Source organism: Silene latifolia, chromosome 1, assembly GCF_048544455.1.
Source record: "Silene latifolia isolate original U9 population chromosome 1, ASM4854445v1, whole genome shotgun sequence".
In the NCBI taxonomy this organism is placed as follows: Eukaryota; Viridiplantae; Streptophyta; class Magnoliopsida; order Caryophyllales; family Caryophyllaceae; genus Silene; species Silene latifolia.
The window spans coordinates 41,751,062-41,778,277 of record NC_133526.1 but is presented as its reverse complement, the minus strand read 5'-3'; the positions used below and the strand labels follow the sequence as shown (position 1 = coordinate 41,778,277).

Sequence of the window (27,216 nt, the reverse complement as noted above, 5' to 3'; positions counted from 1 at the left end):
AATTGATTTGCTTATGCAAAAATATGAGCTATTCATCATGGAGCCTAATGAGTCTCTAGATAGTATGTCCGCAAGGTTTTCAAGTATAATAAATGAATTAAAAAACCTAGGTAGAAAATTCTGTACCGAGGACATTGCTAGAAAGGTTCTTAGGAGCCTTACTAAAAAGTGGCGTGCTAAGGTCACTGCAATGGAGGAATCACGAGATCTTGAAACCCTGTCTTATCAAGAACTCATTGGTGCTCTCATGGCCCATGAAATTACTCTTAACAAAGATGACGCTGAACCAAGTCGCAATAAGAGTATGGCCTTAAATAGTGAGGAGGTTGACTCTGAATTAGAGGATGAAACCGTTTTGTTTGCACGACGTTTCAAAAATAAAATATTTCGAAATAAACAAACAAAATCATCCTACAACAACAACAACAAGTCATTCAACAAGAAGGTTAATGACTCAAAGTCGTCCTTTGCAAATAGAGGTTGCTTTAAGTGTGGAGAATCTGGTCACATGATCAAAGATTGTCCAACATGGGAGAAGATAAAGGACAAGACAAAACGTGAGAAGACAAAGAGAGAATTCAAGCAAGTTATGATGGCTTCGTGTTGGGGAGACCTTGATTCAGAAGATGACGAGGAATCTGAAGACGACGAAGTAGCAAACCTTTGTCTCAGCAGTGTTAGTCTTGACCTAATCTCCGACAGTGACAATGAAAGCACAAATTCTCATTCAAACTATTGCTTTCTTGGAGAATCAGACGAAGACGACGATGAAGAGGTAAGCTATCTTGAGCTTAAGAAACGTGTTAGAAAATTGTCTAAAAGTGCTTTAATCGAATTTTTCGAACAATCTCTTGATAAGTGTCACGAACAGGATTTGGAATTGAAGGATCTAAAGGAACAGATTCTTGAAATTGCGGAGGAGAATCATATTCTCAAGACTAAAGCTAAGAAGTTGAAGTCCAAAGTTATAGCAGAGAATGCTACAACATTAGATTCTACTATGGCTGAAAAGAAGGAATTAGAGTCCAAAGTTATAGCTAATGAAGCTATAACTTCCGACCTAAAGCTTAAAATTAAGCACCTTCAAGCCAAAGTTATAGCTAATGAAGCTATAACTTTAGAACTTAGAAAAGTCAGAGAACTTTTGGAAGCTAAGGTCACTTCTAATGAAGAAGTGATCTTGGATCAAAAGAAAGAAATAGATTCTCTTTCAAAGCAATTAAAAGAATCTAAGACCGATATGATCAATGTTAAGAAACACCACACCGATGTTGTGTTCATTCTTAACAAACGATTCCAAGACTTTCGTGACAACTTTAAAAAGAACAATGATGTAGATCACACGAAATGTCAAGAGGAAATTAAGACCCTAAAAGACTTACTTCTACACGCTAGAAAGGTCCATGACAAGTGGGAAGGTAGCACACAAGTCCTAAACTTCCTAACCGAACAATCTGACAATAATATGAAGATGGGGTTAGGACATGAGTGCTACAGCCGTAGAGACCACTCTAAATGCAAATCAACACCTTCGGATTTTGATTTCAGAAAAAGGAAGTATCTTTGATCTTCCTGAATATTTGATTTGCAATTACTGTGGTCATACAGGTCACATCCAAATCAATTGTGTCAAAAAGGCTCATGATTTACGGAAAAATGCCGAACATGCCAAAACTGTTGACACAGTTGACGAGGATAAAGAAACCCCCACTAACGAACCTAACGAAGAAAGAAACAACAAATTTCGTTGGTTCTATGACATGGCCTTTGACTATTCTAAGAAACCTAGCACCTCACAAAGCCCTTGTAAATCTCAATCCAGTAAACCTATTCACAAGGCAAATAGTCAAGAGAGACCTAGAGAAGTTCCGAGACCTAGAGAAATTCCGAGACCTAGAGAAATTCCGAGACCTAGAGAAATTCCGAGACCTAGAGAAAACCCTAACCCTAGAACTCCTCCCAAGCCAAACAAACCTAAGGTTAGAAAAACGGTCATTAGACGTGTTTGGGTTCGAAAGGATTTGGTATTTAGAGTAACTAATAATAAGGGACCCAACTTGGCTTGGGTACCTAAAAACTGTATCTAATCCTTTATGCAGGAAGTAGTGAAAGAAAACAACCAATGGTATCTTGACAGTGGATGTTCAAGACACATGACAGGAGACAAAAATCTATTTCTTTCACTCAAGCCCTTCAATGGAGGAAAAGTGACGTTCGGGGATAACAAAAAGGGAAAAGTGGTTGGCGTTGGCAAAATTGGAATTTCTAAGGATCACGCAATCAGTGATGTTTATCTTGTGGATGGTCTAAAGCATAACTTGCTAAGTATATCTCAACTATGCGACAAAGGTAACAAAGTAGTTTTTCATACTGATAGTTGCCGCATTATTATTGAAGGAACTAGCAATGTTATTCTTGAAGGCCACAGAAAAAGGAACGTTTACATGGTGGATTTAAATGTTGTACCTACTAACTCTTTTTCGTGCATGAAAGTTACATTAGATGATCCTTGTTTATGGCATAAGCGTTTTGGTCACATTAGCTCTCTAACCTTGAACAAACTCAAGAAATGGGACTTGGTAGAAGGGTTACCTAAGATCAAGTTTGACCAAGAAAAGATGTGTGACACATGTGCAAGATGTAAACAAGTACGATCATCGTTCAAGCCAAAAAGAGTAGTAAGCACAGATCAAGCCTTGGAATTAGTACACATGGATTTATGTGGACCTATGAAGGTAAGGAGTAGAGGAGGATCCAGGTACGTCTTTGTTCTTGTAGATGACTACTCAAGGTATGTATGGCCTATCTTTCTTCACTCAAAAGATGAGACTTTTGAGGAATTTGACTGTCTTATGAAACTTGTTCAAAACAAATATAAGACTAAACTAGTGTCTATTAAATGCGGATCATGGCACCGAATTTGATAACCAAACCTTTATAGAATATTGTCGAGTTAATGGTGTAGGGCATAACTTCTCTGCACCAAGAACTCCTCAACAAAACGGTGTCGTTGAACGTATGAATAGAACCTTAGAAGATATGGCACGTACAATGCTCTTGTGTAGTGGTTTACCTCGTAACTTTTGGGCTGAAGCCATTAGTACTTCTTGCTACATCCATAATCGTGCTATGATCCGACCTATCCTTAAGAAAACCCCCTACGAACTCCTTAGAGGTCGAAAACCCAATATCTCTCATCTACGTTGTTTTGGGAGTAAATGTTTTGTACATAATAACGGTAAAAACCGCTTAAGTAAGTTCGACCCTAGGAGTGATGAGGCGATTTTCATAGGATACTCAGATCATAGCAAGGCTTATAAGGTCTTCAATAAAAGGACTCTTTGTATTGAAGAAAGTGTACACGTTATTTTTGATGAGGATAACGTGTTCGATAAGCCATTACAGGATGAGGAGGAAGACTTGGATGAGCCCGACTTTCGTCTCTCTAGAGACGATCCCCCGGATTTGGAATTAGAGGATAATGAGATTGAGGGAATAAACGATGAAATTGATCGTTCCTCAAAGGATAAAGGCAAAGTTATAGTTGATGATACTATAACATTGACTCAAGACAAGAACTCCCAAAACAATGTTATAGATGATGTTACTGTAACATTGAATCCAAATCAAGGTGTAGAGTCCGAGGTTATAATCGGCTCAAATACAACACCCGAATTGGATTCAGGGGGAACTTCCTCAAATTCCGAACCAAGAGAAGTCGGGTCAAGCTCAAATAACGAGGATGAACCAAGTACTTCGACGAAGTGGAAATACAAGAACTCACACCCTATGGACAATATTCTTGGGAATATTAAGAAGGGTGTTCAGACAAGACGTTCCTTGAACAATTTCTGCTCTTTCTACTCTTTCCTATCCATGATCGAACCAAAGAACATCAATGAAGCTCTCATTTGAATCAGATTGGATTGTAGCTATGCAAGAAGAGCTACAACAGTTCGAAAGAAACAAGGTTTGGCATTTAGTTCCCAGACCAAAAGATCGAACAGTCATTGGAACTCGGTGGGTCTTCAGGAACAAATTGGATGATGCCGGGGTCATTGTTAGAAATAAAGCAAGATTGGTGGTCCAAGGATATAATCAACAAGAAGGAATAGATTATGACGAGACTTTCGCTTTTGTTGCTCGTCTTGAAGCTATTAGACCGATAGCATTTGCCGCACACAAGGGAATGAAGCTCTTCCGGATGGACGTTAAGACGACATTCTTGAATGGATATTTGCAAGAGGAAGTCTTCGTTGAACAACCTCCTGGTTTTAAGAATATCAAATTTGAGGATCATGTGTTCAAATTAGATAAAGCCCTATACGAATTGAAGCAAGCACCTAGGGCTTGGTACGACAGATTATCCAAGTTTCTACTTGACAGTGGATTCAGTAGAGGATCCGTCGACAAAACCCTATTTCTAAAAACTGAGGATTCTGACCTCTTGGTTGTTCAAATATACGTCGATGATATCATCTTTGGATCGACCAACCGAAGCCTATGCAAATACTTTTCTGAATTGATGACTTCCGAGTTCGAGATGAGTATGATGGGAGAATTAAAATTCTTCCTAGGTCTGCAAATACAACAAACAGATGAAGGCATTAAGATCCATCAACAGAAATACATTAAGGAGTTGATTCGGAAATTTGGAATGGAAAATTTACATGCTATGCCTACTCCAATGGTCGAGAACAAGAAATTGACATTGGATGAAAACGGTAAATCAGTTGATGAGACTACTTACCGTGGGATGATTGGGTCACTGTTATATTTGACCGCAAGCAGACCCGATATTATGTTTAGCGTATGCGTTTGTGCGAGATATCAATCATCTCCCAAAGAATCGCATATGACGGCCGTAAAACGAATTTTACGTTACTTATTTGGAACGGCCAACTTATACCTATGGTATCCAATGGAGTGCAGTTTTGATCTAATCGGTTATTCCGATGCCGACTACGCGGGATGTTCTCTAGATAGGAAAAGCACGTCGGGTGTCGCCACATTTGTCGGACCGTGTATCATCACGTGGGGTTCGAAGAAACAAAATTCGATTGCTCTTTCAACTGCTGAAGCCGGATATATTGCTGCAGGACTGGTATGTACTCAACTTTTATGGCTTAAGCAACAATTACGTGATTATGGTGTTGACGTAGGATGTATTCCTATTTTATGTGATAATACTAGTGCGATAATAATCTCTAAAAATCCCGCACAACATTCTCGTACCAAACACATTGAAATAAGACACCATTTTATTAGAGACCATGTTGAGAAGGGGAATATAAAACTTGAATTTTGTAGTACTGAAAAACAATGGGCAGACATTTTGACAAAATCATTAGCTAGAGAACGATTTGAGACTTTACGGTTGGAAATTGGTTTAATCAGTGGTACCTAAGCTTTTATAGATGTTTAATCTTTTTATGACTGACTAGTTAAGTTAAGATTGTATGACTGTGTCCGTATATTGCGTTGCATGAATAATTTCGTTATAGAAATTTTTGTTTTCATAAGATTCTTTTTGCTATTTAGAATCTAATTAGTCTACAAACCTATTTTCTATCTCAATAAATAAACACACCATATTTCTTTTATCTTTCCAAATCAAAAGAAAATCTCACAAAAAGGCTCACAATACACGACTCATATGACTCCTATATCAACCCAATTTCCTAATTCATGTCTTATCATCATAAATTTCATCTTATCACTTTCCTATTCCTAATTAACTACACTTACCATATTACACCTACACTTGTTTACCCTAAAACCTACACCTATATCTATCCTTGCTTGTAACCGTCCACCCATCCCCACTTGCCTACCTCTTTCCTTCCCCAAAATATTTACCATCATTACATATCTTCCTCTTTACTCCAACAATCACCATCATCTTTTTTTTCAAACCATCTCCATCATCATGAACACATCCCATGCAAGAAACACCCGATCCTCAACCCGTCACCACCAAAACCGTCCCCTTCCTCACCAAACATCACCCTTGCCACCACATACCCCTCATTCCATGAATTGTCCTTCACCACAACCAAACCAAAACTCGCCCCTGTTTCGTAGTCGGGATGAATCGGTCTCCGAAGGAAAAAGACGCCGCCTTTTCAAAGGTAAAAATAAAGTTGTTGTTGATAATGGTGAAGCGATTGTGGAGGAACCCGAGGTGTTCGTTCGGAACGGTGTTACTCGTACTCTGTTCAGAGATGCTTCGAAAGCCGCGACAAAGGAGGGCTTAAATCGTGTTCGACTTACACACGATGAAAGCATCTTGGTCAATCGCGTTTTGAGGTATTCTATTCATGGTGGTCGGTATTATCCGAAGTCTTGGTTGGTTAGTGTACCCGCTCTTTCCTTCTTTATCAATTTTCTTGATTTTCAAGGATGGAGTCACATAAGTCAGTTTTCGGGTCCTGTATACCCGGTTGAGGTGGTACAGTTCTTTGCTAGTGTGTCAATTAAAAAGGGAGTGTTGCATGCGGTTGTTAATGGTGTCGATGTTACCGTCTCTGTTTCGGATTTTTGCTCTGCTTTTTCGGTTCCTAATGAAGGGATTGAATTAAATCCGAGTCTTGAATGGTCTAATGTTGGAAGTGAAAAGGAATCTTTGGTGAAACAATATTTTGAGGAGACAACGGAGGGTGTCAATATCGTGGTTCGTCCTCTTTCGGCCAAAATTAAGTTTCTCTTGAATTTTTTGTGGAACACCATAGTGCCGAGAAGAGGGGGCCGTGATAAGGTGTCGAGTTATGAGGCGATTATGGTTTATTCTTGGTTGGAAGGTCAAAAGGTGAACTTGGGGAGTGTTGTTTTGCACCGTATTCTTCAAACGGGTCTTACGGTCACCAAGGATAAATTGAGCACTACCATCGATTTGCCTTACGGTATGTGGATATCTAGGTTGTTGGAGATTAAGCAAGTGATAGGGCCTGAAAGTTATGGTGTAAGTGCTAGAGATTGTATGTGTGACAAGTTAATCAAATTAATGGGTCTTGTTGTTGATGGACCCGAATTGCTACTTGTCAAAGATGTTGAGAAAGTTCCGGTGGATTCGGGTTTGGGAGCAATGGAGTCGAAGTTGGAAGGGTTTATGAGTGGGTTAATGTAGAAATTTGAGGAACATTCGACTAGTTTGGCTACGGCATTGTCACGAGTTGGACCATCTCGGTCCTTAGATTCGGAATTGGATGCTAGTCGGGTGTACTCGTGGATGGAGGGTGTGGATAAGAGATTGGCGGGTTTTGAAAGGGAGCTAAAGGCTATCCGTGGGGAAGTGTTCCCACATGGTGATCGTCTCACTTTCCTTACTAGTCAGGGTGGTGCGTTGGTGATGCACGGGAAAGCGATGGCGGGAGATCAAGCTCTTACGTTGGAAGCTACAAAGGCCCTTTCCTTAAAGGTCCTTAATTTTGAGAGGAGCATTGGGACTCTTTCACAGTTGGTTAGGAGTTCTTTCGACCGTCTGGATGCTTTGGAGCACCGTACCCGACCCGACTATGTGAACCCGTATAAGACCCGCAACATCTGATTTTCTCTCGTCCTACCTTCATTAGCCCTTACCTTAATTAGCTTTTCTTTTATTTTCATCTAATGGTGTGTTAATCAAACTCTTTTCGGCCCATTTTGGCATTACACTTGTGGTTATGGCCCAAGTGTTCTATTAGACATGTTATCATTCGGCCCATTTCGGCTTTTGACATGTTTAATTCTTGGTTTGTATTCAAATTATCTTTTGGATGCTTCTAGTATTGCATGTTACTTTAATTCTTATGACGTTTTTATCTCTTGTCTCGTCTTATATTATTCTAGTCATTTTTGATTTGTTCTTAACTTTTCGATGATGTCAAGAGGGGGAAAGAACGTCTATAGTAAGCATTTACCTAAGCTTGCTCCTTGTCAAGACCGATTGTCTCTTAAAGTCCTTAAAGTTTCGGTTTTGAAGATATTGTTTTGATCTTGCGTTAGTCTTTATTATCAAGATAACGGTAATATATTGAGGGGGAACTTTGGAATTAGTCACAATTTTAGGAGACTTGCCATCATCAAAAAGGGGGAATTTGTTGGACCATATAGTTTATATGTTTATGTTTTGATGATGTCAAGGTGTTTATATTGTATATACTTGTTGTGCGTAATAGTTTGTTAAGTGTTTTAGCGTTAACCTTTGCAAACAACAAAGAAGATTGTGATGGTTACATGAGAAGTTCAAGCCCTCTATCAAGATCAAACAATTCATAGATTCATTCAAGTATTATTGTGAAGACGAAGTTCGTCTAGAAGATTAGTCAAGCTTGGATGATGATGTAGCCTATACTCGAAGATCTCCTTGAAGATTAGAATAGTATAGGTGATTATCTCGTAGTGGTAATTAGAGAATGAGTTTCTTAATTAGTAAAGTTATAGCTTTGCAGCTATAACATTACTAGTAAAAGAGTTCAATGTTATAGCTCTTCTACTATAACATTGAAATGCTGAGTTTTTATATACGACTTTTAAATGGCTCGAAAATTGATTTGCAATTTTCTTAAAGTTTATTTTATATGTTTTATGGAAAGTATTTATTTTATAAAGCCCGGTTTAATGACGAGTTCGGTTTTATGGTTGGCGTTAATTGATAGCTTTTGGGTCGACTTATGAGTTGGACTCTACTATCAATTAGGGTTTCCATCTAGCCTCTCTTAAAACCTAAATTCTAATTATATAATAAGATTAGGGTTTGCATGGATTCACGAGCCCATGAGCCGTGTTATGCCGTGTTGCCTAAGAGATTAGGTAAAGATTTTATTCTATAAGATAATCTTTACATATCTTGTATATCTTACTTATATATTTGTTTATGGTAAAAGATTTTCTTGTTTTAGGAAATCTTATCATAATCTTAGAATTTATAGTAAAGATAATATTAGATAGGTTATATTCTATCTTTTAGAATATTCTTTATTATCTTCTATGGCTTTTAGGTAAGAGATAATTTGAAGATATAATTTATAATTATATCCTATTATTCGGCTGTTAGGGTTTCCTTGAAACCGTGTAGCCCTCCTTCTCTTTGCCTATAAATACTTTGTCATTTGCAACATCTAAAATAAAGACCTTAAGCATAAAATTGTTTTCATATTTTAAAAGTGCAAACCGTGTGTTTTTAGCGAAAACCGATTTGCAAATTTCGAAAGGTCGTGTTCTACAAACTCGCATACTTGTTCTTCATTTATCGTTATAAGATAATAGTGCTTAGTTGATTTCTGAACTTGTTCATTAACGTGAACCTTTGTTAGAATCATTAGTGCTTTCTTATTAGCGTAAGTTAGTCACTCGAGTATTTAACGGTACTCATTGAGTTACAGCTAGAGTTAGTTGTACGAGTTGGGTTAGTAAATTTGTAATCCGTAGAAAGGTACTAAATTTATTAATCGAGAATAGTGGACGTAGGTTTCGACTTGTGAAACTGAACCACTTCAAAAATCCTCGTGTCTCTCTTTCTTTCGTTTGTTTCGTTTCTTTTGCTTACAATCAGTAGTTGATTAGTTAAAGTTTAATCAATAAACTTTAAATAATCAATTACATACGCACAATCAAAAAGCTTTCAAAAAGTTTTAAATCCTCAATTCACCCCCCCTCTTGAGTATTTTGGATCAATAGACTCTTCAGCTATCGTCACCAACAACTGTATCGCAATAATCGAATACACTTTCTGGATAAAACTCCATCTTTCACTTACCACAAAACCCACCACCATTACTAAGTAAAAATCAAAACTTGATGAAATACAGACTAAACACAACAAAATGAAATACTGGAGACAAAACGAATTACCATTTCAAATTTCAGAGGAAAAGGTGTCCAGTCGTGAATGCGATAGACGATTGTGATGCAGGAAGTATTGGGAGAAAATAATTGAGGTGAGAGGTGAGAAAGTTGAGAGAATGAAAAGCGTAACTGAGAGAGGAGCAAAAGAGTTCATTTGAACGATAAATATTGAAGATTGAAGCAAGAGAGTAGGACTGAGATGGAGTCATGTAATCATTGAAATTTGAAACAAGCTTCTTTTTTACAATTCAGAATCTTTCTTGTTTATCCATTGATTCTATATACATTCTTTGCATATTATTGCAATGAAACTTTGATAAAAGCATGAATCTCCATTAATGGAGTCTCTCGAGGTTTAGCTCTCAAACACTCAAACAAAATTAAAGGATGATTTTATTATGATGAATAATTAACTGAGATATTTACATGAGGTTGTTAGGCTATACAAAAGTTTGTTACAACAGTTTGTTACAATTCTGTTACGCCTGATGTCATATATCTCCAACAAACTTCTATGATCGTTGCATCATCGCTATTCCTCACACACAAAACAACCAAAGATTCATGTAATTAACTACGGGTCCCAAATAGGAAAAGTTGTGACTCTTCTTTTTGGATGGATCATTCGATCTAGTCTGAATTCGAGTCATATATGACTGCAAGCGTGGAAGAAGTCCTCGTGAGTTCTGGGAATGTTGATTCGTGCTACACACAAAGGCGATGAGGTCGGTGAGACGTTATATGCATTTTTCATGGACAATCACGATAAAGCAGAGGTCTTAAAACCAAATACGTACTTGATATAGAAATAACAAATGAAAATGCAGAAAAGTCGACATCAACGTCTAACAAATATTATATAACCTTATCACCTGGACAAAATGTGATAAGAAATTAGTAATTAGTCTAGATTAAATTAATTTCAAAAAAAATATTTATCTAAAGAAATTATCATTGCAATTTAGCAAAAAAAAGTTTATTCCGAATATAAAGCTCCGCATATTTTATTCCGAATTTATCCTATCACAATTGGTGGTTTTTTGTTGGTTGTATATTTTGCAATAATAATTTAGGTATTATTCCTCATCAAAGTTGTGGCGTTTGTTTAATATCCATTAAATCCCAAACATCATACGCCCAAACAATCTCTTCATCGTCATCTCCTGAGAATTGATTATCATCCACCCAAATATGAAAAGGATACAACAAAACCTTAGCTTCATCATAACACCAACATGGATTCGGATTCATCTTCATTTCATCCCAACCGGATATATATCTCGTAACACCGCCTTCATTTACAAAACTCATAATGTACAATATTCGACAACAAAACCTTTCAAACAAATAATACTTGAATGACGAAATGGTGAGAATAAAGTGTTAGATACTGAGAAGCGTCTTATTTTATACAAGGAAATATGTTATGGAATATGGAGTATAAATAGAGGTTGTTAAGAAAGCATGTAGTACTAATTCCGCATATATTTTGGAGGGTTGATGAGTGTTGACTCCAATTTAATGCATGGTATACTTGGTGAAACCTATTTTTGTGTTAAAGAGTTGACCAACATGGTTCTTTTGAAAATGTAAATTTGATTTAGTAAGAATTAGAATGTTTCCTCAAAATCAGCTCTTCAATTTGATCTCTACTACCCTAAAAATAAGTAATACTAAAATAGATAGCACAAATGGCCTTCTACTTAAACCGCGTAGGTCCCCATGTATGTATGTACTATATAGTAACAATGACTAGTTATTATCTCTAAAAATCGATAATAATGAGAATATTATCTTCAAATTCTCCCAAATCGTGAAATAAGAGTAGATTGGTTGAATATAAGAGGATTTATTTATAGTACCAAAAAAAAGATGGCGTTGAGAATTGCATCTAATGGGTCACTACTTTATATCATACCACTTATTTAGTTCAGTTCAATTCATCTCTATTCAGTTCAGATCCATTAAGTTCAGAGATCTTCAATCCAAAAGAACCGCAGTAATTATCACAAGACCTGTAAAAAACGTTCACTTACTAAATTATTGATATACCATTTTTCCGTAAACCTTATTACTAATCGTGTCTCAAACTTGGTATATGTTTCATAACGTAACATTTTAATTTTTATCGTACATTGTGACTCTTTTTTAGTAAATCAGTTTATAATATACATAAACTACATTACTTTTGATACCATCACATGAAACTGTAAAATGACCTTTTTGAAATATCGTTTCTTAGAAGTTCTACCTAAAAAGCATAGGTAGGTAGTTTATTAACCAATATTTAACAACTAAGGCAAAATTATTTCTTTCACCGAGCACTTTTTCAGGACAGTTGAGTTTATACATTCTCCATATCAACTTACAAAAATAAGAACAAAGTAAACATGAAATAAATGCAAACAGGGCAATTTCGGTAACTACAAAGAATGTTGGTGCAGTAAGCAATTCCAAACCTCAGTCTTTTCTGGGCACAGCTCGTTCAGCAAAGTTCTCAGATTATCAACTCCAAGCTTCTCACTGAGATTAATATTTGAAGGCTGCCGAAGTTCCTGACGTGTAGCAACGAGATCGATCAAGTAGGAGAACTAAAGGTGGTGTAAAATGATTACAAAAACAGAGAGAGATTTGTGCATTACCCTATTTAGCCACATAATGTAGGATGCACAGTGTGAGATCTGTGATTGAACATCCTCAAATATACTGTCAGGAAGACCAATGCAATCGTGAAGAAGTCCAACTTCTTTGTCGATAAAGTCGGATGCATGATTGTCTTCAACACCCTTCTCACTCGACTGCTCTGAGCTGCCATCTTGATTGGCTCCGAAATGATTCACCCAACATACTGATAAAAACCGCCGATGAAGCCACAAAGCCTGCGGAAAAGTACACATTATCTCCGTGATCCAATTCCTCCAAAGGCTTCCACCTATGGAGTAGTAAAGAATATCACATGTACGCAACCTTACACGTGTGTATGACCCATAAATCTATAATGAAAATTGCTTCAATCGACCAGCTGAGACTTCAGAATATAAGAAGATGAGACACTTCTTGATCTTTTGCTTTATTACGTCATATTCAAAGGCCAGAGAATAATTATTCTATTCCATTAAAAATGGAAAAATAAAAACATGCTTGAGGCGCGCCTAGGCGCAGTGAGGCTCCAACCAGATCGCATCAGAGAGTGCCTGAGGTGCATAGAATACATAAGGCGCACCGAAGGCGCATGAGGTGCACCCAAGGCACACAAGGCGCAACTAGTGAGGCACACCAAGGCGCACTCAAGGCACATTAGTATGCAATTCCATATTTTTTTTTTTACCAAATTCTTTTATTTACCCTTCTTTTCTCTCCCTTATCCTTAATTTTCACTTTTAAATATATGTTAGCCCTGTTTAAAACAAAAAAAAATGGACTATTCTCGCACAAAATTTGATTGTAAAATATGGATGTTCGTTTGAAAAATCAGTGCGCCTCCTTTCCAAAAGGCGCGCGCCTTCGCCTTGCGGCCTCATCCCCTTGGGACCCCATCGCCTCAGTGTGCGGCGCGCCTTCTCAAACTAAGGGCACTATCTAACATAATGGAGAAAAGAAAATTTCAAGCCTGAGGTTGAGCTAATGAGATACTACTTGGACATGTTCGGGACAACGCAGTAAAAAGGTACAGAATGTTCAGATAAACAACTTAAACAGAACCTGACAGTTTGATTTGGAGCTTGCAACAATAAATTCTATGAAATAAAACTGTTATTGGAAGCTTTTCTATTATTACGATACCAAATGAATCTATATCCTGTGAGTAAACCCTACAGGTTGTTGTCGATGGCAAAGTCTACTGAACAAAAGAGCAAGATCACATATAAGTGATCCAGTGAAAACTCATTTAAAAGCAAGTGACTTTCCAATATTGTAAACCGATAATAAACCACAACCGCAATGGTTCCCATAATCCCAACTTACAAGAACAAATGACCACAGTAAACTACCACAATATGCCAAGTAAACTTTCTAAATCACATAACTAAAATGTCAAAAATACATATAAAAATATGTACCTCGCGCCCGATATAGCGTCTAATAAGGGACTCGTTCCAGTCCAGCTCATCCTGTCACCATTACTTGAAAATTTTAGAGAGAAAATTGAGGTAAGGTCCAATGGTTGTGCTATAGCATGTTGAACAATATCATAAACCTATGTACTAAATCCTACTTAGCTCGCACCAAGTATTTCAAGTTCTTGATATTACAAACAGCAACTGTCACGGATGAGGCTGGGTTAAGCACATATACATTGTCCATCAGATTATTATGATATGACAGTATTAATTCATTAGTATAAAGCTTTAGTAAAGTCTGCATTAACTTTACTTTGGCCCTGTTCTGGACTGAAACTTTCTGAACTTAAGGACAAAAATTAACTACGAGGACCTATTTCTCTTACACAAGATTGAGCATCACATAAACAAAACCAAAAGAAAAACATATAAGTCTCTCGGCTGATTAGTGATCCCTTAACTTAAGAGACTACCTTCCATAGTTGGTGAATCAGTCCAAACTGGTAAGAACATGTCTTCACACTTCTTTCAGGACTTGAATCGCGCAACATTTGCAACATTAGTTTCTGTCATCAAGCAACATCAATATAATATCCGAGTCGTAATTTCTAACTGCCAAAATAATGAATAGCTTAAAATAAAGAATATATATATTATAGGACTACAAAATATTCTGTTTTATATAGCTGGTTAATCTCCAGCAGGCATAATATTAAACATTTACTTACTGCTTATAAATAAATTATACTCAGGATTTGAGGCATGTATTGTATTATTTATTTTTGGAATTTCCTATTTATCAGCTAGCTAGACAACATTCACAAATCACAAGATAGGCTTTGAGTGGTTTCAAAGTCCAATTACTCTTGCAAGCTCTTACTGAAGGTGCGGGAGAGGGACTTAAGTTCTGCAGTCATTTGATATATCTTTAGGTTCTTGCCCAAACAGCCACTTCAAGTAACAATAAGTCAATAACATATCGCATGTCCAATTGAGCTCTTTCTTTCAGCAACATTTAAATTAAAAACATGGAATGATAGAGTAATGAATCCATCCCTATCAGTACTGGACTACTGGTTATAAAGATTCTGAAATCAAAACATTGTTCCTCAATAAATCTTTTTGACTGAGGCTTTGGAAAATCATCATACAAAGCCTCCAAATCCCAAAGACAATTAAATTTAAAAATCCTCAACCGGAAAAAGCGTATAACTAGCACTTTATTGTGATGTTCATGGAAATCTGATGATGTTCAAAGGGGATAATTACCCTACGATAGTGAAAGCAGCTACTATCAGCAACATGTGATGTAGCCCACTTTTTGTTGGTGTTTAGTTCATGCAGCACCTGCGTTGGAAGATAATGTTTCATTACAGAATAAAGACCCAGATAAAACAAAAACAAAAACAAAAACAGAAGAAAGGAGAGTTCATCGTCCTCCGTAAGGGGCCCACAACCCTTCCTGATGTAAGCCACATATAAGATTTGTTCCTGATTAATACAAAGTTAGCCTTATCATCCAACTATGATGTGAATCCAGTGCTGTAGATATTTTTCTCAATTAACACAACCTTGCTAGTCAGAACTGAGAAGTACCTTGCTAACTGGAAACCGGCAGAATTGATAAAGCATTTTCCAATAATTTCCTACGCCATGGATTTATATGGAAACTCTCTTCCCAGTTCTAAGGTAGTGCTAAATAGAGCGCATTAATTAATTGCCAATTTTGACAATTAACCTTGGGCAAAATACAAAATGCATATGGGATATGGCTCAGTTCAGAAACTCACCTGTTGACTAGTCATGAAGGGAATTAGCCAACACCGATGATTCCAAGCACGGTAGTTCATCTTAGATTTCTGTGCAGGATGTCCAAATTAGTCAGCATCTATCTCTCAATAGCATATACTCAACAATCTTTCAAAACTCTCAATAGCAAATTATATTCTTCATCTCATAGAGTACATGTTAAACCAAAATTCCACAGGAATTTGGGGTTCACAACATAATGGCAATGAAAATATTTTCCATATAGCATCCATAAGTTAGAAAATAAAATAAAGAACTTGCAGAAAATCTAATAAATGCTCGACTATGAAGCCACACAAACATGAAGAGCATATAAACCTTAACAATAGCCAATTCTGCAACTGAAATTAAACCTCGGCTATTTTCTCCACAATCTTTGATTCATTCTCCAATATGTCTTCCAGCGTAGGTGTTGCACATCTTCCAGCAATTCTCTTAATAACCCACCTCCTGTCATGAAAAAAGGGGGAAAAAGGTTGACCAAGAGAATTAAAAGGCCCAAAACATTTAACAAAATCATGAACTCCTCTGGTGATAAAGAAGCACAATCACCACATTTGGCACATTACAGTCAAAGCAAATATCCATAGTAGAAGTTCGTAGATTTCACAATTCATTCATGGAAGAAATTGTGTCAGTCATGACAAGGATATACCTGTAGCTCCAAGCATTCTCAGATTTAGGTGCAAATGAAAGAACCAACGCAGAAATGTGAAGTTCATCCAGAATAGAAAAATCGTCTCTCTTGGATATAATAAGCTTCCTGTAGAACGAAAACATGTCATAGCTCGCATTTCAAAATTTCAAACAGCAAAAAAAATGTTCTATTAGCATGCGTTAAAAATTAGACAATTCAAACTAACCTTGCATTCCATGCAGTACCAAAATCACTGCTCAGTAACAAAAGAGCTTTACTATGCTTCATGAGTTCATCCTCAATCTCAGAGAGGACGCAAGTTGCCTGCATTTTATAACTCGCGTACGCATTCATAAATCTGTTTTTTCCAGCTTTATACAAAGGGAGAAGATACTCTGTCGAAATACCCAACTTGTGCTCTCTACTCCAGAAAAAAGCATTCTGAGATTTATATGTATCAGTCTCATAAAATTCAGAACTCCGACCTTCATCAAATTCTTGCCATTTAGAAGAACGGGGAAGGCCAGCTTCTTCTTCTTTGAGCATTTGTAGCAGTGATGGATGAACAAATCCCATCTCATCACTGAAATTAATTCGAGCAACAGAAATCAAATAAACATCATATTAATTCAGGGAAGATAAAAGCATCTAGAAATCCGAAATATCATCAAATTAAAACAATGAAAGATACACAACAACAAAGAACTTGACGACTTGACGTAAAACTATATAAAAAATTTGAAATTAGAAAAAGGCGATAGCTGGCAGTAAGGTTCGGTCACTCAATTGCTCGCCATACTAAATAAAGACCTACATTTACAATGTGCAAAAACTGTGACTTTGCTGTTTCAACGTGATATCTCCAATTTCTGATGTTTAAAACTGGAGCTTACGCTAATAATCGACGAACTCCTTCAAAATCTAGCAATTGAATGCTAAAGTGGTATTTCCTAATTAGATTTGCAAATGCAAAAAAATTATTATTTTGGAGCAAACTGCAATCAATTCAGCACAGCACAATAACGTACTCAAGTAATTATAAACTCACAGTTCACAATTAGCGAGAAGATAATCAGAAAGACCTAAATCACTCAGTTAACATAGAAATTGTATGAATTTAAGTGATATAGTAAGAGATTCGACATGAAATATAACACAAAATTAGCAGAAAATAAAGGTGATCGCCAAAGAGTAATCGAAATAGTAGTGAAAAAGGAATAATAGCTATAGGAATAGAAGAAATAAGGGAAGGGAGTTACATGAGAGGATCAGAGTTGAGAATAAGGAGTAGTTGATCGAGAAGATGAAAAGCATGTTGTTGAGAGCATACTGGAACTACGCTTTCCGCCATTGTTAGACCTCGAAGATAGAGAGAGAAAGAGACGATGAGGTATTGAAGACTTGGGCCCAGATTTCAAAGGGTCCTGCTATACGTCGTCGACAAATTACTAAATATCGTCGACAATTAACGTAAATTTCCAAGTTTGCCCTCCATATCATAACTCCATATCCGTCTCACCAAAATGCAATTTCCGTCTCAAAACAGAAATGCAATTTCCGTCTCACTAAAACACAAGTCACCGTCTCATTAAAATATTTCAAACAAAAAAAAAAGTCGGGTTTTGTAATTAACAACGTGAACTTAACGATTTTAACAACGATTCCAACAATGAAGAAGCTAAGAACGAGGTTAGTTTACGATTTAGTTTTGTTAAAAATTTATGTTTTATTATCGTTTGAATCTCGAATTAGGATAGATGTCATGAATGTAGATTTTAATTATGATAGTTTTTGTGACGGATTTATTTGAAAAAGCAATTGAAAAAAAAAAAAAAAAAAAGTACACGGACTGGGCCTGGACGAAGAAATTTTTCGTCCAGCCCAGGTATTGGACGAAAAATTCCTTCGTCCATAACGGGCCTTGGACGAAGGAATTTTTCGTCCAATACCTAAAATTTGAGACGAAAAATTTTTCGTCAAGGCCCATTATGGACGAAGGAATTTTTCGTCCAGGGCCCAACCGTGTATTTTTATTTTTTATTTTTTTTTATTTATTTTTTTGTTTCCGACTCGTTTTGTATAAAATAATTAATTTCCGTCTTTGTATTATATTTTTTTATTTTTTATAGTTTTCGACAATTCAAATAATTAATTTCCGTCTTTATATTATATTTTTATCTTTAATATTTCCGACTCGTTGTGTATAAAATAATTAAATACCGTTTTTGTATTATAAAACAATTGAATTAATTAATTACCGTCTTTATATTAAATTTTTATCTTTAACATTTCCGACTCGTTTTGTATAAAATAACTTATTACCGTCTTTGTATTATTTTTATATTATTTTTTATTTACTCCGACTCGTTCCGTAGCAAATAATTAATTAATAACTAATTTATTGAAATGCGTGCGCAGGTGATTAACGATGGAGACGGTATTGATTACTCAGATCATTTTAAGACTAGCTTGTTCTTTGCATCAAGTATTGAAGCGTTTAATTGGGCATATGAGATCGGACTCCGACTCGGGTTTGGTATAAAAAGAGCAAGCAACAAGAAAGTTGGTCGTAACACGAATTTGAGACAACGTTATTTTGTTTGTCGGATGGGTGGAAAAGGTCCCGTAAATAAGGATGCCGATTCTTTAATGAGGGGTAACACGGCTACCGCGTGGTGCAATTGCAAATTTTCAATGAAAGTTGTTGAATTAGAAGAGAATAAGTGGCGGCTTGTGATGAGATCCGGGTTTCATAATCATGGTTTAACGTTGTATTGTGACGGCGACAGATACTTTGCAAAGTTTGATAACGAGGAGTTGGCTTATATCGATGCCTAAGTTAGAGCTCACGTTAGACCGGCAATTATTAGTGCGGGTTTGCATCAGCGGAATCCGGAAAAGTCAAGACCTAATCGGCGACAAATCTACAATCGTTCTCAGAAAGTAAGGGCCGAGGAAAGAGATGGGAGAAACCCGCACAGACAACAGATGTTAGCACTTGCGGTTCAAAGATAAGTACGTTCATTATTGGGTCATCGATCGGAGACCGATGAGCTAACCCACGTGTTCATGGCTCATCCAGAAGCCGTTAAGATGTTTCGATCATACTATTATGTGGTACAGATCGATTCCACGTACAAGACAAATGAATACCGTCTTCCGCTTGTTGAAATGGTTGGAGTCACACCCGTCGGAAAGAGCTTTGTCATCGCGTATGCTCTTGTGACGCATGAGTCCGAGGAGAAATATCTGTGGGTACTACGGAAACTGAAGGTCCTGCTCAATGATGTCGTTCAACCTAATGCTATTGTTACTGATTGCGAGGGTGGTTTGTTGAACGCGATTCCCATTGTTTTTCCAGATTCGTCTCACTTGTTATGTCTTTGGCATATATATTCTAACGTGGAGACGAAAGCACTTGATATCACGAAACAGGATAATTGGGCTAACCACGTAACTTTTAACTTGTTTACTGCGGTTGTCGAGGCGGAGACCGAAGATAAGTTTAATGTTGCGTGGGGCAAATTGGCAAGGGAATGGGCGGGAGTGGCGGCTTATATTGAGAGGCAATGGTTCCCGCACTTGGAAAAATGGGCCAAGTATAGAACGAACAAGATAACTCATTTTGGGAATACTTCTACATCCCGGGTAACATAATCATCCAACATAAAAAATGTTCAAATAGTTAACTAACATAATAAATGTCTTCAAAAACGTACAACATAAATGAAATTAAAAAAAAAAATGTCTTCAAAAACGTACAACATAAATGAAATTAAAAAAAAAAAAAAATAGTCTCCTCGCATCGATCATCCCTCGCCTCGCTATCGTGTACACACCATCTGCTCTTCGCTGAACACGATCACCGGGTGTTTGACGAGGTCCTCGCTCACGTATGATATCCCCAGCCCTCTCAACCAATGGGTCGATGTTCTTCATCATCTTGCGGAAGAAGGCGAGCTGTTTCTTGTCATCGGTAATTCTTTTGGCCTCGGCAAACTGAAACACTAAAGCACGTGCAGTCTGCAAATTGACAAAAACAACTAAAACATTATAAACAGAAAGAAAGTTAAACAATTATTACAACAACTGTAAGTAAAATTATTACCTCAGCAGGAATATCAAAATCATCATGTGGCGCGGGGGCATCATGGTGGTCGGGATCAATGATCAACGGGTGAGAATTCCCATTATACCAAGCCTCATAATCTGGCGCCGTCTCACCCGGGAAACTAACTGGTCTCGATCTACGAGAAATCTGAACCACATGATCCTGCCAGCAATCCCAAAGATGATCAGTCTCCGCAACCTCAACCCTAACCTCGTACCCTATCCCCGAAGCAGGACGATGCGCTACCAATCTCATAATGGGATTGGGTATGATCTGCACATACCCAAACTGTCGTAAACACCGATCAGGCTGGTACGGCTCGGCTATGTCCATGAAACGAAACACAAACGGCATACGAGTACGAGGATGATACTCCTCCTGACGCGGCCCGTACGGATCCCACCTAATGGAAGCACAAGTAAGCCCATCTAACAACCTCCGATACTCCAACAATTTCTCCGCATTTTGAGCGAAGGGACCAACGGATCTCCAAGAACACGACCGAGGCTGAGTAGGGTCAATTGCCGAAGGTGGACCGGGTCTGAACATAGGAAAATACTCATAGATCCACGATTGCAACAAAGTCAAGCAACCACCAATAGTCTTCACACCAAAGACGTGAAGCCACCCCCAACTGTCGGTACATGAAGGCTAGTACACCGGCTCCCCAAGCGTAGTGGTGTACTTCATCAGCATCATACACTAAAGGAAACAAGCGAGGACGTAACCTATCACCCGATTTGTCGACAAAAAGTGTCGACCCCAACACCACATGACCAAAAACCCCGAGCAAAAACAACATCACAATTAGCTCTCGCCGTTTCACAAACTGCATCTACTAATATACCCCCACTCTTGTAAATAGGGACCTTCTTAGTAGAGTTCAACGGCAACCTCAATCGGTCCGATGAAATCCCAAAGAAGCCACAAACATACATAAGGGGATCCGCCAACCTCCCGTCATTACTCTCCACCTTACAACGATTTACCATCAACCCGAACATCTAAGATCTGCGCAACATCGTGAAGGAGTATGGACATCTCCCCAAAAGGCATGTGAAAAACCGTTGATGTCGGGTTGCCATCTCTCAACAAAAGCGAGAAATAAGGGGCATGTTATAATTCTCGGCCATGGAATCTAATAGGTGAGAAAGACCAATACCGTCATAAATAGTCCGAACGGCGGGGAGGTAGTTCCCAACAACTCAACAACCTCGTCTTACCAAACCGGTGGTAGCCCGTCAAACCGGTCGACCGACCTCATTAGGAGTCGGCCATAAGGTGTTGGCAATGTGGCCCCCAAAGCTAGGAATCACGTGGGGAAACATCGGACCGCCAGGAACACGATGATCGATCAACCAAGAGACATCCTTACCCGACTTCTTCTTCGTAGCCACCACACTACTAGAACTACCATCCGACCTCCGCTGGAAACGCCCCTCCTCATTCCGTCTACGTGGCACCCTACGCACTCGCTCAATACCCGCCTCCTCCTCACCTATCACATCACCAGATCGAACCAGCTCCTCCTCCACCCGCTCATCAGTCCACGAATCGGTACTACCATCTCCAACCTCAGACTCAAACTGGAGCCCCTTTCGAGCTCGAACGTGACGGTCATTTCCTCCACCGGCCATCTATTCAAAAAATAAAACAAAGAATTTATAAATATAAGTTTAAGTAAATTAAAAAAAAAAAAAAAAAAAAAAAAAAAACCCGGAACGGGGTTTAGTAATAATAATTAATTAATATTTTACGTAAACAAAACGAGACGCAACAAAAACATATTTACAACAACTTGATTACTTAAATTAATAAAACAAAGAATTTATAAATATAAGTTTATGTAAATTAAAAATTAAATAAAAAAACAAAATATCCCCAAAAGGGGTTTATTAGTAATAATTAATTTATATTTTACGTCGACAAAACGAGACGGAAAAAATATATATTTACAACGACTTCGCCACGGACGACAATTATTATTAATAATTTATTACTTTATAACGATAACAAAACAAGACGGAAAAAATTTTATTTAAAAAAAAAAAAAAAAAAAAAGTATCGACAAATTCTAAAATAAAAAAAAAAAAAAAAACACGACAAACTGGGCTGAGACGAAGGATTTCTTCGTCCCGGATTGTGCCCTGCACGAAGGATTCCTTCGTCCCTGATTATTCAGACGAGAGAATCCTTCGTCTGGGCTTGGTCTTGGACGAAGAACCCCCTCGTCCCAGCCCAGATGCCAAAAAAAAAAAAAGTATCGGATAAAAAAAAAAAAGTATCCGATTGAAATCATAGCACCTATCCTAATTCCGTCACTAATTTGGCATCTATCCTAATTCCGTCACAAATTTACAACCTTAACAAAATACTACAAAAAAAATTTTAATAGTAATCACATACCTTGTTGAATGCTTGAATTCGTGACGGAAATTATGCGGTCGATACGTTTTTTTGTTGAAATTTGAGTCGGGTTTTTTTTTTCAAAATTTCGAATTTTAATGGTTGTTATTGAATAAAAAGGAAAATATAAGGGGGAGTGTGAGGGAGGGGCAAATTTGGAAGTTCATTAAAATTGTCGACGATATTTAGTAATTTGTCGACGACCTTTAGCAGCCAGGTTTACAAATTACGACCTATTTGGGCTGGAGTACGATTCCAGGTCGTTATTGTTGATTCATTTTGGAATGAGCCAAATGGCAAATATAACTCTCCTATAGGACCGTTCTATAGCATAAGACTGATCCAAAAGGAGAGAAACCCAATTATAAAATTTAATTTAATTTCTATTTCAATTTTATTTTAACAACTCGACATTTTATGATGAAAATTAACTCATTTAAATATACAAGTTATCAATCTAAAATTCTAGGTTATCAAAATAAAATATATTTTTACAATTTTATTGAGTAATTTATTTGGGCTTTTGATTAATGGACTAGTCTTATGAGTAAAATGGTCTCACACAACACAGTAAGTAGTGGATTATACATCTGATGTAGTACATCAGATTGTATATTTTTTGAGCATTAAGATAAACTTTTTGAGTTTTAATCTAAATTTTTTGAGTTTTATTATAAAGTTTTTGAGTTTATTTACTTAAACTTTAATCTCAAAAAGTTACATTATAACTCAAAAAAATTACATATAAACTCAAAAAAAATTGATTTTTGACATCATAAAACTAAGATGTAATTTATAAACCTTATAGTACTCGAAAAAAATACACAAAAACTCAAAAAGTCATTAAATATGATGTAGTATATCTGATGTACAATCCTTTTTCTCCACACAACAATGGTTTTGATACTTATACGGTTATACTTCAAACTCATGAATTATGGGTTTCTCATATCCAATGGATAAGGTGGAGATTGATACTCATGGTATCAAATTAAAATACAGAAAAATGTGAAAAAAAAAGTATTATGACATATTGTAACTTTGTAAGTGAATATTTTATATAATTATTGAATTAAATCTTTACCGCTAAGAATTGAAACAAACTCCGGTATGAGAAAAGAAGTTCAAATCTCATAGAACTCAGGTATGATTCCTGATTCCAAACTCATACCCATGTGCGAATCAAACGCCTTCTTAATGTTTTGAGACGCTCTATTTGGGCTAAATTCTGCTCTTAAACCTCCTGGCAAGATAAAAGGGTGATATGGAGTAATAAATATTGTGGGTAATTTATCTCAAATGGTTGACAAATTATCGAATTATTATACAACGTTGTGCCTCTTTCATAATTTCTACTCAATATCTCTTCAAAACATACATTATTATCACCCACTACTACAAATCCAGGCAACTACAACGCCCCTTTAACAACGATTATTCACGAAAATCACAATAGACGTTATAGAATGTATGGCGCGAATTTTACTAAAATAAATTACAACGGGTATGGTTATAAAAACCGTTGTTATTAGTTTTAACAACGGGTTACACATGCACAACTGTTGTTAATAATTTGGCGCAAAATTGGCGCAAAGTTAGTGAAAAGTAATCACAACGGTTATTTTTGAAACCCGTTGTTAAAACTTATTTAACAACGGGTGTTTTTTACAACCGTTGTTAAAACATATTTCACAACGGTTGTTGTTTAATAACCGTTGTCAATACCTTCCATACTATAAACCACACAAACAAGTCCGTGCATTGCGAAACCCACAAAACACAACCCTTAATACACAAACACAAAACACAGCAGACAAACAAACACAAAACACATACACACTCTCTTTCTCTCTTTCTCATCGTCGCTTTATCTTCTCGTCACCGTGATTTCATCGTCTATTACGTTCTGTATTTATCAGGTAAATCTCGCCTTTCACCGTTAGTTTCATCGTCATTATTTTCTTTTTCTATTTATTTCTTTTGCATGTATGTGTTTTTATCGACCATTATGTTATTTGTTTAAGTATTGTTCGCATAATTAGTTAGTAAAACAATGAAGAAGCAAGATGAAGAAGTAAGATAAACATAATTAATATATATATATATATATATTTATAAATACATAAATTAAAAAAAAATTACATATGTAAAAATGCAATTCTTATATTTTCATAGAGGATCTTATTCTGCTCTATCGTATCCGTCCTCTCCTCCTTGGCTATTTGGAGGTTCCGTTCAGCCAGCTGATTGCTATATCGTCATATAGCCGCAATCGCCGCCGCTCCGTCAAGCCATCTTCTTTGGCGTGCTTCAGTGCGGATCGAGCATCCGCAAGGTAGCTCCTGAAACTTTCCTCAATATGGAGGAACCGGCGGATGAAGTTGTTGTTGTTCTCGATCATGGTAAGAGTCTTAAGGATGAAATCATTCATTTTGTTGGAGTTTTTTGAGTTTGTTTTGAAAGATTAAGTAGAGTTTGTTTTAGCAGTTAGGGTTTGGAGATGAATATATTGAGATAATGGAAATGTTAGTTGAGATAATGCAATGTATTTATACTAAGCAATGTGTGGGTTGAGTTGCTTTTTAATTAATATATATGTTAGGAAGTTGTGCCATAATCATCATCATATCTCTCAATAATGCTGCTTCAAATCTTATTACTAACCCTTCTCATTCCATATTATCCGTTCATATGTACAGTGATGTCAGTAATAATGCATGCATCGGAATTCTAACGGGCCGTAATTATGCATGCATCTAGTAATATTTAATTTAATTTTTTTATTTTAATTTTTAAGAACAAACAACAACGGTTATTTTCAAACAACCCGTTGTCTTTAGTTATAACAACGGTTTTGTATATTAAAACCCGTTGTTATAACTTTCCCCCCAAAATTGAGTCACACTTTCCACAACGGGTTTTTATACATAAAACCGTTGTTAATAGTTTTAACAACGGTTTCCTTAAGAAAACTAACCGTTGTTAAAACCTTCTACAACGGACGCTTTAACAACGTCCGCTTTTTTATATAACAACGGTTTTTTACCGTTGTTATAGCCTGCATCTGTAGTAGTGACCACGACAAACTAAATAAACAAATCGATTTAATTAGATAGCTCGAGACATTGGATTATGTAGAACGATTGACGAAACAAAATTACTCGAATAACAAGCAAACCAAGTAAACTTAATCAAAAAACATATCAATTAGTCTAATCAAAATGTCGATAAACTAATCGAAAAATCATTAAACTAATTGATTTACAAAAAAAAAAAAAAAAGAGAGAGAGACAATGAGCCACCACTGGAGTACTACGGTTTTCTGGTCCTAGCTTACTCGGTCGAGTAAGTTGTCGAGTGCTTATAAACAGGCTACTGTTTTGGGAATTCTCGGCCGAGTTGTGAGAAACTCGGTCGAGTAGGTCGTACTCGGCCGAGTACCCCATGTACTCACCGAGTACTCGGTCTGACGGGTTACTTTCACGGTTTTGGATTAAAATAGTTAAAGAAGTATAAAAGCATGATTAAGTATTCTAATCATTTCATAATCAGTTTCTCAAAATCAAAAACCACGCGCGTTTAGTGCTTCTTTGACTATTCTAATCACTTCCAAGGCTAGAGTTGTGCGATTTGGGGGGTTTTACATCTTTTTCCGCGTAGATCTAATCAGTAAGTTTCATTCCTTTGTTAATTATTATTTTGATTGAAAGTATGAAAACCCTAGTTGGTTTGATTTAGAGGTTTTGGGGGTAGAGATCAGTTTTATGTGTTGTTTATTGATGGATTGTTATTACTATAGGCGGGGACTTTGTAGAGGAGGCGTTCTAGCTGTTTTGTTGTGCTTTTGCTTGGATTTCTATTAAGGTAGGGTTTTCCTACTCAGTTGATTGCATAATTGGTTATAAGATGACATTTGTATTGATTGATTGGTATTATTATTGTGATTTTGGTTGATTGTGATATCTTTAGTTATTGGTTACTGTTGGTGAAGCCATTTTAGGGAGATGGTCTTCACACCCAAGTTCGTCTCTTGTGGCTCCCGTCACAAGAGGGATGTGCACATTAATGATCTGGGTTTGCGATGAGCGGGGTTTAGGTGGTACGAATGCGGTCCCCACTGGCGGCGAGGGTTACCTGTTGCGACGGGTAACCTGACAGGGCTACACAATTCAGTGTATAGTCACTTACTTGTTACTATTGGAGTTTGGAGGATGGTTCTAGAGTTTGGATTGAATTGTGTATTGGATTGTGCATCTTTGATTTTTTATTTTGGTTATAGAGTTGACTGACTTCGTTTATTGTTTTCAAAACTGTGGTGATCCCTTCGGCGATGGCGAGTCGTTGGTTTAGCAGGTTATGGTTGTGGA

The 27,216-nt window shown here is 36.9% G+C and overlaps 1 protein-coding gene across 1 annotated transcript; it reads right to left on the bottom strand.

Moving 5' to 3' along the window:
* Positions 1-12,059: 12,059 nt before the first annotated feature.
* LOC141604583 (uncharacterized) lies at positions 12,060-24,090 on the bottom strand. Its single transcript, XM_074423004.1, has 11 exons — positions 24,021-24,090; positions 17,592-17,756; positions 16,559-16,915; positions 16,351-16,458; positions 16,049-16,145; positions 15,677-15,745; positions 15,156-15,233; positions 14,360-14,452; positions 13,887-13,937; positions 12,468-12,704; positions 12,060-12,380 (listed from the first exon to the last, which is right to left on the bottom strand). Exons 2-11 carry the CDS (start codon positions 17,681-17,683, stop codon positions 12,249-12,251), a joined length of 1,314 nt encoding a protein of 437 aa, XP_074279105.1. The 5' UTR covers positions 17,684-17,756; positions 24,021-24,090; the 3' UTR covers positions 12,060-12,248.
* Between the last annotated feature and the right edge of the window lie 3,126 nt (positions 24,091-27,216).

What these genes read in the sequence shown, in the direction of transcription:
- LOC141604583 (XM_074423004.1), bottom strand. Translation starts at nt 17,683, where the DNA reads ATGGCGGAAAGCGTAGTTCCAGTATGCTCTCAACAACATGCTTTTCAT. An exon ending in TTGTGGAGAAAATAGCCGAG is followed by an intron (nt 15,746 to 16,048) that starts GTTTAATTTCAG and finishes CATCCTGCACAG; the next exon opens with AAATCTAAGATGAACTACCG. An exon ending in GCTGCTTTCACTATCGTAGG is followed by an intron (nt 14,453 to 15,155) that starts GTAATTATCCCC and finishes GCTTGATGACAG; the next exon opens with AAACTAATGTTGCAAATGTT.